The sequence below is a fragment of the Nomascus leucogenys genome, chromosome 22a (assembly GCF_006542625.1).
Source record: "Nomascus leucogenys isolate Asia chromosome 22a, Asia_NLE_v1, whole genome shotgun sequence".
Taxonomy (NCBI): domain Eukaryota; kingdom Metazoa; phylum Chordata; class Mammalia; order Primates; family Hylobatidae; genus Nomascus; species Nomascus leucogenys.
The window spans coordinates 102,488,114-102,500,576 of NC_044402.1; the positions used below are offsets into that span (position 1 = coordinate 102,488,114).

General features: G+C 49.9%; 1 protein-coding gene across 1 annotated transcript; it reads left to right on the forward strand.

The window, feature by feature from the left end:
* Positions 1-7,613: 7,613 nt before the first annotated feature.
* Positions 7,614-11,508, forward strand: FZD7 (frizzled class receptor 7). The gene is made up of 2 exons (XM_030803486.1): positions 7,614-10,148; positions 10,995-11,508. Exon 1 carries the CDS (start codon positions 7,700-7,702, stop codon positions 9,422-9,424), a length of 1,725 nt encoding a protein of 574 aa, XP_030659346.1. The 5' UTR covers positions 7,614-7,699; the 3' UTR covers positions 9,425-10,148; positions 10,995-11,508.
* The last annotated feature ends 955 nt before the right edge of the window (positions 11,509-12,463 follow it).

Below are 12,463 nucleotides of genomic sequence, written 5' to 3' on the forward strand. Positions count from 1 at the left end.
GACAGGATTGGAGGACAGGATTCATGTGGCACAAGGTACACAAATGGCAAGGTCAGTCTAAGGAAATGCTATGAAGCAAACTGTGGAAGTAGCAGCTGTTGCATTTCAGAATAGCCACTGTGACCTTGTTGAGACTCATAAATAAGGTCCCAGACCCAACATCACACCATGCAACGACATTTATCCAACCATCTCTCTCTCTCTCTCTCCCGCTCTCTCTCTGTCTCTCTCTCTCACACACACACACACACACATTCACACCCCTCACACATGACACATGTCACACTCCCTTGTGGTTCTCATTATTTCCATCCTTCAGTTCAAAAAGTAATCATCTAGAGTGAAAACTTTATGCAAAACTAAAGGCATCGAGCTGGGTACAGTGTCTCACACCTATAATCCCAGCACTTTGGGAGGCCGAGGGGGTGGATCACCTGAGGTCAGGAGTTCAAGACCAGCCTGGCCAACATGGCGAAACCCCATCTCTACTAAAAATACAAAAATTAGCTGGGCATGGTGGCGGACGCCTGTAATCCCAGCTGAGGCAGGAGAATCACTTGAGCCCAGGAGGCAGAGGTTGCAGTGAACCGAGATGGCATCATTGCACTCCAGCCTGGGTGATAAGAGCAAAACTCCGTCTCAAAAACAAAAACAAACAAACAAAAAAACTAAAGGCATCCTATAAGGTATCAGCAACACAATGTACTGCTATGGAATACAAGCCTGGTTCAGCGATTCCCAAACTTGACTAATTCCAAAGAATCACTCAGTGAGTGTTTAAAAATTAAATCCCCAAGTTCCCCACTAGAGATTCTGACTCAACATATCTGAAGTAGGGCTCAGGCTTCAGGAAATTTTTTTCTTTTTTCTTTTATTTACTCCTTAGGTGATTCTGATGACCAGCCAGGCTTGGAGTCCACTGCTCAAGTTCCATGTTTACCCTTCCAGAGGATTCCCTGGAAGCTTTCATTACTACCTTGAGTCTGGTCCCTACAGCTTCTTCTTCTAGCTCTCTGCTTGATAAAATCATCTTACTGGGAGAGCCTGATATACAACAAGTTTCCCACTTGCCCTAGGAGGCAGGAGTAGGGCTTCCAAATCTCCCAATCTACATGCCCACTAGTGCAGTTTCAGAAATGGAATTAAATTGTTCCTTAGGTAACTAGAGAAAATTAACAGATTCTTCCGACTTGGTTTGAAACCTGAATTAGGTGGAATGTTCAAGGGGTCATCACTAACCTGGACTTGATATATCCCAGCCTAGAAATTCTGGGGCTTCTCTAAATTTTGGAATAGCTTTTTATCAAACATATAAAAGAACACACATTAGTGTTTATCATAAAAGACGTCAGGTAGTAGTGCAGTATGAAGTGGAAAATGTTATATGGACCTAAGTTTTAGTTCAGGCTGGCTACTATGGAAAGGAAGGTATAACTTGAACTGCACAGGATTGTTGTGCAATTAGAGATACTGTACCTAAAGCACTTGGAACTTTATAAATGGTAGTCATTGTATTTAAAAAATAACTATTTTTGAGGCCGGGAGCGGTGGCTCACGCCTGTAATCCCAGCACTTTGGGAGGCCGAGGCGGGTGGATCACGAGGTCAGGAGATCGAGACCATCCTAGCTACACAGTGAAACCCTGTCTCTACTAAAAATACAAAAGAAAATTAGCCGGGCACGGTGGCGGGCGCCTGTAGTCCCAGCTACTCAGAGGCTGAGGCAGGAGAATGGCGTGAACCCGGGAGGCGGAGTTTGCAGTGAGCCAAGATCGGGCCACTGCACTCCAGTCTGGGCGATAGAGCGAGACTCCGTCTCAAAAAAAAAAACAAAACTATTTTTGATGCTCAAACTAATCTGAAGATAATAAGATAATAAGTTCTAGCACACCCAGTGGTATGCCAGGGCAAGCTCTTAGGGGCTTGTGGAGCTGATTATATGCGTCTTTTCCAAACACTAAGTTCAGTGACATCATATTGGCTTGAAATCGGCCATGGTAGCATTATTTACACCATGGAAATTGGCAAATGTACAGATCAGGGCTTTTTTTTCCTGGAGAGTCGATTGTTAAACATTTACCAGCATACCACTATAAAAAATCACAACCTCAGCAAAGAACCAGAGCCCCAAAATATGCAGCTAACTTGGCCTTTTATTTGATCCCTAAGATTTGTATCCATATAACTAAACCAGGATTCTGCCCTGATGATTTTTTGCCTATGGATCACACAGCATTTCGTAAATATTACCTCACGAATTCTCCCAACATCCTGGGGGAGCAAGAGATGTTAAGTGACTTGCCTGAGGCAGGACAAGAAATCAATAGTGAAAGGCAGAACTAAACCAGTCTGTATCAACCACCTCTGCAGTCCTTCCTAGACATCAGTACTGTGCAGACCCCCATTGGAGACATGGGTAGCAATTACCAAAGGTGCTTTTTACATCATAACCCAGATACCCGAAGTCGCTTTCTACAGACTATGGTCCATATGCTCTGACCTTTGAGTACAGATTTGACTCCCCAGAATGGCCAGCGCTCTAGATGTGGACAATCTTTTCCAGAACTGTTCATGGTCTTTTATTAATCAACTACCTCCACGTTTTGTCTCCCAGGGACATGTGTTTGGAAAACTGGTTGGCCAGAGTTAGGGTTCTGTTCTGACTCTAACATCTGCAAGTGGCATCATAACCAGTCAACACTGTATTTTTATCTGTGACCCTTTCTCTGGACTTCTCAAGGACAGAGCTCCAAGAGTCGTTTCTCTCTGTTGCCTCATCTTCATAATACTCTGGAAATGAATAAATGAATAATCCTTGTAGGAAGCAGCCTCTCAAATGGCTCCCTATGATCCCCTAATGGTTTTGCACACTCTATGTATAATCCCTGCTACCCCTTGAGTGTGGGAAGATCTAGTGACTTGCTTCTAGTGAATAGTATACGGCAAAAGTGGTAGGATGTCACTTCCCAGATTAGGTTACAGAAAGACTGTGACTTCTATCTTGATCGTCATTTTTTCCTGCTCTCTCTCTCTCCCTCCTTCTTTCCCTCCCTCTCTCAGAGGGAGAGACTCTCTGAGCCTTTGCTGTAAGGGAAGCAAGGTGCCATATTACGAGTGGCCTTATGAGAGGTCCACATTGCAAGGGACTCATGTCTCTGGCCAACAGCTAGTGAGAGCCTGAGGCCTGCCAACAGCCACATGAGTGAGTTTGGAAGTGGGTCCTCCAATTGAGCCTTGAAGCCATCACAGCCCTGATCAACACCCTGATTACACAATAGGCAATGTATAAAACTCTCAACTAGCCCAGTGTGGTGGCGCTCACCTGTAGTCTCAGCTTTTCTGGAAGCTGAGGTAGACGGATCACTTAAGACCAGGAGTTCGAGGCTGCAGTGAGCTATGATCACTCTACCTCACTCCAGCCTGAGTGGCAGGGTGAGATTCTGTCTCAAAAAACAAAAACAAAAACACAAAAACCCCTCTCAATCGACAAAGGAAGTGTTGGTCAAACTCAGTGACTGAATTTACCATGTAAATCATCTCTACAAGATGCGGCCTGCACATCTAACAAGATTATTGCATGGTCCTCCTCTTCTGCAACTTAGATATCTCTAACTTTCATAACACTTGAAAGGGTTTTAGGGATAAGAATATTCCCATTTTTGGAATGATCCAACACCCCAACAAAAATGAACACAAGTCAATGACAACCTGACAATTGGAAATTCCAAGTTCTCCATGTTATCACGTCAAAATTGTCTAGTAAAAGAGAGGCCAGAAAGGAAAGCATGTGCTAAAATTTGCCCTTTCTAGTCTTGCATGAGTAATTCTTGCAGCAGGAGCTTCATTACAACCCCAGGACTGGGGCACACGAAGACGGCCATTTTCAAATCTGGCCTGACATCAGAATGTAATTCAACTAGATAAACCTGGGACTTGGCCAAAATAAGTAGCATTTGCAAAACTGGAGCCAATGAATAGCATCACCTTTCTGCGGGACCATATGACTACATGTGAAGAAATAAAGGCCTTTGCTATTTTAAAGGGCAGGGACAATTGGAAATTTTGCAGCAGATAGTTACAAAATTTTCCACCCTTGGCTCTCCCAAGAAGATACCAGTTAGTGGCTTTGGGAGTTGGGTGTGGAAGGGGTTGCTTTGGAAGCAAAATTAAATTGATCCTGGACAGAATATAAACAAATGTCACTACATTTGTCATAGAACCTAAAACAGATGATTAGACCCTTACATTGTGAACTTACTTTTTCTGATCTTCTATGACTTGGCGCCTTAAAATCATAGCATTCTATACCAGGCAAGGCTTGGAAAGCCAGAGCTCCCCTCTCACAGCAAATTCTTATTTTGGGGAATAATTTTGGATTGATTTTTTAAAAATCTTTAAAAACAAAACAATTTGTTTTAAAAATTGGCTTTGCTTCTCTGCTTTTTGCACTTGTCTGCCTGGGACAGAGCAAGAGGACTCACATCTGTGACACTTTCCATCTGGGATGGGTTTTCTGCATCTTAGGCATAGATTGCTTTTCATTCGTCCCTTGTATTTGAGTTAAGGGTTTTTGTTTTGTTTTTTTTTCTAAATTATTATTCCTATTGCCTAATATCAGCGCTGTCTGGGGTTACAATATGGAGAGTAGAAGCTCATCAGCTAAACTGGTTTTAGTTGCAGTTGAGACAGTATTTTATCCTGTCAGTTTTAATTTTATTTGATGACAGTGCTTGATATTTCTTCCTCAATAAGCAAAGATGACTTAGATCAGTGGCCTGATGAATAAGCATGAAAATTTGATTTAGAAAAGGAGGATATCCTGAAGCTCACGGAGAGAAAAAAGGAATCTAACCCCCCACCACACATACTTTTAAATGACAAAGCAAAGCAGCAGCATTGTCTTTAAGCAACATATTTCAACCGAAGATCAACACTCCCCGATGTTAGGTAATAGGAATAATAATTTAGAAAGAAAAGGGGGGCCCTTTTAAAAACACAAAGAAGGAATGAAACATTTTTAAAGCAGGTATCATATTACCTTCAGCACATGTCCCAAAGAAAAGGAAAAAAAGGGGGGGGGGTCCGGGAGGGAGGGCGAAACTGATGCTTGGGAGGAAGAAGGCGACTCCCGCTGAGGGCCGGATGGAGGATGTGATCAGTCTAACACTGCCTTGGCCCAAAGACTTCCTTCCGCCCTTTCGACCTATTAACAGGAGTGGGGAAAGACAAAGAACCGTGAATTGGAAAGAACGATTCCCAGCAATCTTCAGTGATCGAAAATAAATAAAAAAAAACAGAGAAAGCCAAAGTCTCCCATGGAAGGGAACCCAATTAATTGTCTTCGATTTCAGAATGAGTTTTTTTCCTGCTGTAGAAGAAGCGCACGGGAGGCAGCAGAGACAGCAACTTCTGCCAAGGTTCAACCTGATCAGAAATCGCTCAGAGCTCCAGCACCCGGGACTGAGGCAGAAGGGCTCGGCCAGGAATAACGTTTTTTAAAGCATAGGATTGGGGTGTGTGTGTGTGTGTGTGTGTGTGTGTGTGAGAGAGAGAAAGAGAGAGAGAGAGAGAGAGAGAGAGAGAGAGAGAAAGGAGAAGGAGGAGAGATTGATTTTTTTTCCTTTCCTTCTCAACATGTCACTTTCCTGCATGGGAATTCCTGATACTCCTGGCAGCCCGGAGAGAGGGGAGAGGCCCCCTGGTGACTTATGACCCCCCCAGGAGTAACCAGAGAGCGCGCGCGAGCGCCCAGCGCCTGCCTCAGGACGAAGATTTAACCGAGAACAAAAGAACGTTTGCCAATCAGAAAACGCTACCCAAGAACGGGGATAACCCCGCTTTGTGTTTTGAAAACTCTTTTAATTAGCCTGGTTTCTAAGACGCATTTAAACATTTCTACGCAGATTCTAAATGGAGGATCAAATGGTTGCTTCTGCAACGAAGATGGGATCCCGAAAGGCCACACGCCGCAGAACCAAGGCACACGGGGCCACTGAGACGCCCGGCGCGTCGTACAGAGTGTTCCTGGGCGCTCGGTCTCAGGTTACTTCTAGAACCAGTCTCCCCAACGCCGTCTACGTTTTCTTAAAACCTCGCTAGAGTCACCCCAGCTCCCCAGACTCCAGGCCGTGCGCGCGAGCGGGGTGGCCTGAGCCCGGGTTCCCCGCTCTCCCTGCTTCGGGCCCTTCCTCCGAGGGGTCGGCCCTTCCTCCGAGGGGTCGGTCCTTCCTCCCGCCGTCACTCGGCCCCCTCCGCCCGACTCGGGTTTCTCCTCGGAGGCGGCCCCTCCTCCTTTTTACAACTCGGGAGAGGGGAGAGGGGACTGTGGCCTCGCGTGGACTGTTTGGGTCCGAGGGGAAAGAAGCGATCCGCAAGGCGCACCCCCTTCTCGTCCCGTCCCAAATCCCACATTGAGGACCCGGCGACCCGAAAGCCCCGCCAGAGCCAGCCTTTGCAGTCCTAACGCGACTCCTGGTCACGTCTCTCCCCGAAGGGGCGCTGCGCGGTCCTCGCTCCCCTCAAACGCCGCTGGGGAAGGCGCCCCTGCTCAGGAACGCGCATCTGAGTGCACCAGGAAGAGGAACAAATCTTTGAAGCAAATTCCCTTTCTGCGCGTTTTCCCCCCTGAGCGAATTCAGGGTAAAAGTTTTTCCGAACTTTTCCCTCCCAGTCCCCCGCCCCTCCCCTCAGGAATCCGCCCAGAGCGCCGTGGACACCGCCTCCGCCGCTCCCGCGCCCGCCCCTTCCGACTTCCGCCCAATCCGAAGGCGGCCACCGAAAAAACAAAGACCGCCATTGGGCCGCCAGGGCCTGGGGCCGCCCCCGGAGTGGTTTGTGAATGGGGGGAGGAGAGGGGGCGGGCCGGCCCGGAACCCCGCGAGCCCGACGCTTCTTCTGGCGAAGAGCGCGACTCCGAGGCGTTAGTCGGCGCTCCCTCCCGGCGGGCGGCGGCGGCGGGCGCCAGGACTCGCTGCTGGGGCTGCGAGGGGCTGGAGGGGCCGGGGCCAGGCCGCGGGCACGAGCGCCTCGCGGTTTCGGACGCAGTGTGACTGGATTTCCAAAAAGAACTCGCCGTGCTCCCGACTCCGGGGCCCAGATCGGACTCAGCAAGAGCCGGCCGTTTGGCTGAAACTTGGGGCCGAGCTTTTGGGGCTGAAGAAGGAGCGGGGTGTGGAGGAGGAGGGGAAGGAGGCGGTGGCGAGCGGAGCCTCGAGGCCAGGAGGCGGGGCAGCACCGCGGAGGCGGCGGCTGGGGCGAGCGGGCGGCGGCGGCAGGGGTTCTCCTAGCGGGGGCCTGACCAGGCGCGGGGGGCGTGCGCGCTGCCGTGCGCCGGGGGTCCAGAGACTTGGGCAAACTTTGAAGGGTGCCGGAGCCGCTTGTTGCTCCTCGCGGCGGAGGGAGCCGCACCGTTACGTGCCCGCGGGGAGAGCGAGGCGGCCCTCCTCGGCGCCCCCAACCCAGGCTGACGAGTTTTGGGCCCCCGGCGGCCCTGCGAGTGCAGGGCGGCGGCGGCTGCGGCGCCCCCGCGGCGCAGGCACCCCGGCGGCAGCGCCCTTTGCTCCACGCCGCCCACGGCCCGGCCCCGGCGCCGTGAGGACTCTCATGCGCCGGGCGCGGCGGCGCCTCCCTGCATCCAAGCCTCTCCCAACCGCCTCGTCGCACTCCTCAGGCTGAGGGCACCGCTGCACTCGCGGCCGGCAATGCGGGACCCCGGCGCGGCCGCTCCGCGCTCGTCCCTGGGCCTCTGTGCCCTGGTGCTGGCGCTGCTGGGCGCGCTGTTCGCGGGCGCCGGGGCGCAGCCGTACCACGGAGAGAAGGGCATCTCCGTGCCGGACCACGGCTTCTGCCAGCCCATCTCCATCCCGCTGTGCACGGACATCGCCTACAACCAGACCATCCTGCCCAACCTGCTGGGCCACACGAACCAAGAGGACGCGGGCCTCGAGGTGCACCAGTTCTACCCGTTGGTGAAGGTGCAGTGTTCTCCCGAACTCCGCTTCTTCCTGTGCTCCATGTATGCGCCCGTGTGCACCGTGCTCGATCAGGCCATCCCGCCGTGTCGTTCTCTGTGCGAGCGCGCCCGCCAGGGCTGCGAGGCGCTCATGAACAAGTTCGGCTTCCAGTGGCCCGAGCGGCTGCGCTGCGAGAACTTCCCGGTGCACGGCGCGGGCGAGATCTGCGTGGGCCAGAACACGTCGGACGGCTCCGGGGGCCCAGGTGGCGGCCCCACTGCCTACCCTACTGCGCCCTACCTACCAGACCTGCCCTTCACCGCGCTGCCCCCGGGGGCCTCAGATGGCAGGGGGCGTCCCGCCTTCCCCTTCTCATGCCCCCGTCAGCTCAAGGTGCCCCCCTACCTGGGCTACCGCTTCCTGGGTGAGCGCGATTGCGGCGCCCCGTGCGAACCGGGCCGTGCCAACGGCCTGATGTACTTTAAGGAGGAGGAGAGGCGCTTCGCCCGCCTCTGGGTGGGCGTGTGGTCGGTGCTGTGCTGCGCCTCGACGCTCTTTACCGTTCTCACCTACCTGGTGGACATGCGGCGCTTCAGCTACCCAGAGCGGCCCATCATCTTCCTGTCGGGCTGCTACTTCATGGTGGCCGTGGCGCACGTGGCCGGCTTCCTTCTGGAGGACCGCGCCGTGTGCGTGGAGCGCTTCTCGGACGATGGCTACCGCACGGTGGCGCAGGGCACCAAGAAGGAGGGCTGCACCATCCTCTTTATGGTGCTCTACTTCTTCGGCATGGCCAGCTCCATCTGGTGGGTCATTCTGTCTCTCACTTGGTTCCTGGCGGCCGGCATGAAGTGGGGCCACGAGGCCATCGAGGCTAACTCTCAGTACTTCCACCTGGCCGCGTGGGCCGTGCCCGCCGTCAAGACCATCACTATCCTGGCCATGGGCCAGGTAGACGGGGACCTGCTCAGCGGGGTGTGCTACGTTGGCCTGTCCAGTGTGGACGCACTGCGGGGCTTCGTGCTGGCGCCTCTGTTCGTCTACCTCTTCATCGGCACGTCCTTCCTGCTGGCCGGCTTCGTGTCCCTCTTCCGTATCCGCACCATCATGAAACATGACGGCACCAAGACCGAGAAGCTGGAGAAGCTCATGGTGCGCATCGGCGTCTTCAGCGTGCTCTACACAGTGCCCGCCACCATCGTCTTGGCCTGCTACTTCTACGAGCAGGCCTTCCGCGAGCACTGGGAGCGCACCTGGCTCCTGCAGACGTGCAAGAGCTATGCCGTGCCCTGCCCTCCCGGCCACTTCCCGCCCATGAGCCCCGACTTCACCGTCTTCATGATCAAGTACCTGATGACCATGATCGTGGGCATCACCACTGGCTTCTGGATCTGGTCGGGCAAGACCCTGCAGTCGTGGCGCCGCTTCTACCACAGACTTAGCCACAGCAGCAAGGGGGAGACTGCGGTATGAGCCCCGGCCCCTCCCCACCTTTCCCACCCCTGCCCTCTTGCAAGAGGAGAGGCACGGTAGGGAAAAGAACTGCTGGGTGGGGGCCTGTTTCTGTAACCTTCTCCCCCTCTACTGAGAAGTGACCTGGAAGTGAGAAGTTCTTTGCAGATTTGGGGCGAGGGGTGATTTGGAAAAGGAGACCTGGGTGGAAAGCGGTTTGGATGAAAAGATTTCAGGCAAAGACTTGCAGGAAGATGATGATAACGGCGATGTGAATCGTGAAAGGTACGGGCCAGTTTGGGCCTAATAGAAGGTTGAGACCAGCAAAGACTGCTGTGAGTTTCTCCCGGCTCCGGGGCTGAACGGGGACTCTGAGTGATTCCCCTGCTGCAGGGCGAGTGGCCTGTCCAGACCCCTGTGAGGCCCCGGGAAAGGTACAACCCTGTCTGCGGTGGCTGCTTTGTTGGAAAGAGGGAGGGCCTCCTGCGGTGTCCTTGTCAAGCAGTGGTCAAACCGTAATCTGTTTTCACTGGGGCCAAACTGGAGCCCAGATGGGTTAATTTCCAGGGTCAGACATTACGGTCTCCTCCCCTGCCCCCTCCCGCCTGTTTTTCCTCCGGTACTCCTTTCAAGTCTTGTAAAATAAGCATTTGGAAGTCTTGGGAGGCCTGCCTGCTAGAATCCTAATGTGAGGATGCAAAAGAAATGATGATAACATTTTGAGATGAGGCCAAGGAGACGTGGAGTAGGTATTTTTGCTACTTTTTCATATTCTGGGGAAGGCAGGAGGCAGAAAGACGAGTGTTTTATTTGGTCTAATACCCTGAAAAGAAGTGATGACTTGTTGCTTTTCAAAACAGGAATGCATTTTTCCCCTTGTCTTTGTTGTAAGAGACAAAAAGAGGAAACAAAAGTGTCTCCCTGTGGAAAGGCATTACTGTGAAGACAGCAACTTTTATAGGCAAAGCAGCGCAAATCTGAGGTTTCCCGTTGGTTGTTAATTTGGTTGAGATAAACATTCCTTTTTAAGGGAAAGTGAAGAGCAGTGTGCTATCACACACCGTTAAGCCAGAGGTTCTGACTTCGCTAAAGGAAATATAAGAGGTTTTGTTGTCTGTTTTAAATAAGTTTAATTCGGAACACATGATCCAACAGACTCTGTTAAAATATTCAGGGAAATCTCTCCCTTCATTTATTTTTTCTTGCTATAAGCCTATATTTAGGTTTCTTTTCTATTTTTTTCTCCCATTTGAGTCCTTTGAGGTAAAAAACATAATGCCTTCAGCCTCATAATAAAGGAAAGTTAATTTTAAAAAAAAGCAAAGAGCCGTTTTGTCCTGTTTTCTTGGTTCCATCAATCTGTTTATTAAACATCATCCATATGCTGACCCTGTCTCTCTCTGTGTGGTTGGGTTGGGAGGCGATCAGCAGATACCATAGTGAACGAAGAGGAAAGTTCGAACCATGGGCCCCATCTTTAAAGAAAGTCATTAAAAGAAGGTAAACTTCAAAGTGATTCTGGAGTTCTTTGAAATGTGCTGGAAGACTTAAATTTATTAATCTTAAATCATGTACTTTTTTTCTGTAACAGAACTCGGATTCTTTTGCATGATGGGGTAAAGCTGAGCAGAGAATCATGGGAGCTAACCTTTACCCCACCTTTGACACTACCCTCCAATCTTGCAACACTATCCTGTTTCTCAGAACAGTTTTTAAATGCCAATCATAGAGGGTACTGTAAAGTGTACAAGTTACTTTATATATGTAATGTTCACTTGAGTGGAACTGCTTTTTACATTAAAGTTAAAATCGATCTTGTGTTTCTTCAACCTTCAAAACTATCTCATCTGTCAGATTTCTAAAACTCCTACACAGGTTTTGGCATCTTTTGTGCTGTATCTTTTAAGTGCATGTGAAATTTGTAAAATAGAGATAAGTACAGTATGTATATTTTGTAAATCTCCCATTTTTGTAAGAAAATATATATTGTATTTATACATTTTTACTTTGGATTTTTGTTTTGTTTTGCCTTTAAAGGTCTACAATGAAGCCCCACTTTATCACATGTACAGATCACAAATAAATTTTTTTAAATACAAAATGAACATTTGTTTAGTTTACTATTCCTGTAATGTTAAACCAAAGAAGAGAAAGAAGGAAAGTATGGGAAAAAAGTATGGAGGGACGTGTCCCTCGTAAAAGAGAATGGTATATATTATTGAGGTCTTTTTTGCTCTTGCCTTTAAGATACAGAGTATAATGAATGCCTTGACTGTCATTTTTTTTTTCCTGTTGTTGCTGCTTCCTGCCTTCCTCCACACCACCCCATAACACACCCCTAAGCCTTTTTACATCCTGCTTTGGATGACTATTGAAGGTATTGAATAAGCATCTCTTTTAGAGAAGTGCTGTCTGATCCATGTTTTTACTGCCCGTAGGAGATGAAATCCATATTCAAAAGGGACTAGAAGATAGTTTTTATATTTGCTGCTTTTTTTGGTAGTGTTTCCCTTGTGAAGAATACAGTGAGTTTTTGGGTGTTTGGTGTTTTGTTTTGTTTTTTAAACTGATCAGTGTTTTGGTATTCTAATGTAACTTATGTAGATAGGTAATCCTTAAATGCTTTGGGTTCAGGTGCTAGGGAAAGTCAGTGGACACTTTGAGATTAGAAGCCTTGCTTGTGGAGTGTTCTCAGCTGAAGGCTTCCCTCTACCTTCTAGGTAAACCAAGCAGAGGTCAAGCAGCTCCCAAGGTGGCAATGACTCAGCAGCTCCGGCAGCAACAGACTCCACGCCTGACCCTGGGATGGCCTCTGAAGCCACCGAAGCTATTCTTTCCTCTTGAGAAGAGGCTAACTTTGGAATCAGATTAGACAGGGAAGGCTTCACTAGCCAGAAACTTTGATATGAAAGAGTCCCTCGGGAATGGAAAAGGCATTTTAATACATCCAATTCTGAGCCTTACTAGAATTTTTTTTTCTTTCCATTCGCCTCTCTTCTTTAATTCCGGTGCCTATTTCCTGGCTTTTTCTAATACAGTGGCTTCATTCCCAGGAGCAGA

Coding starts and splice junctions, on each gene's coding strand:
- FZD7 (XM_030803486.1), top strand. CDS start 7,700: ATGCGGGACCCCGGCGCGGCCGCTCCGCGCTCGTCCCTGGGCCTCTGT.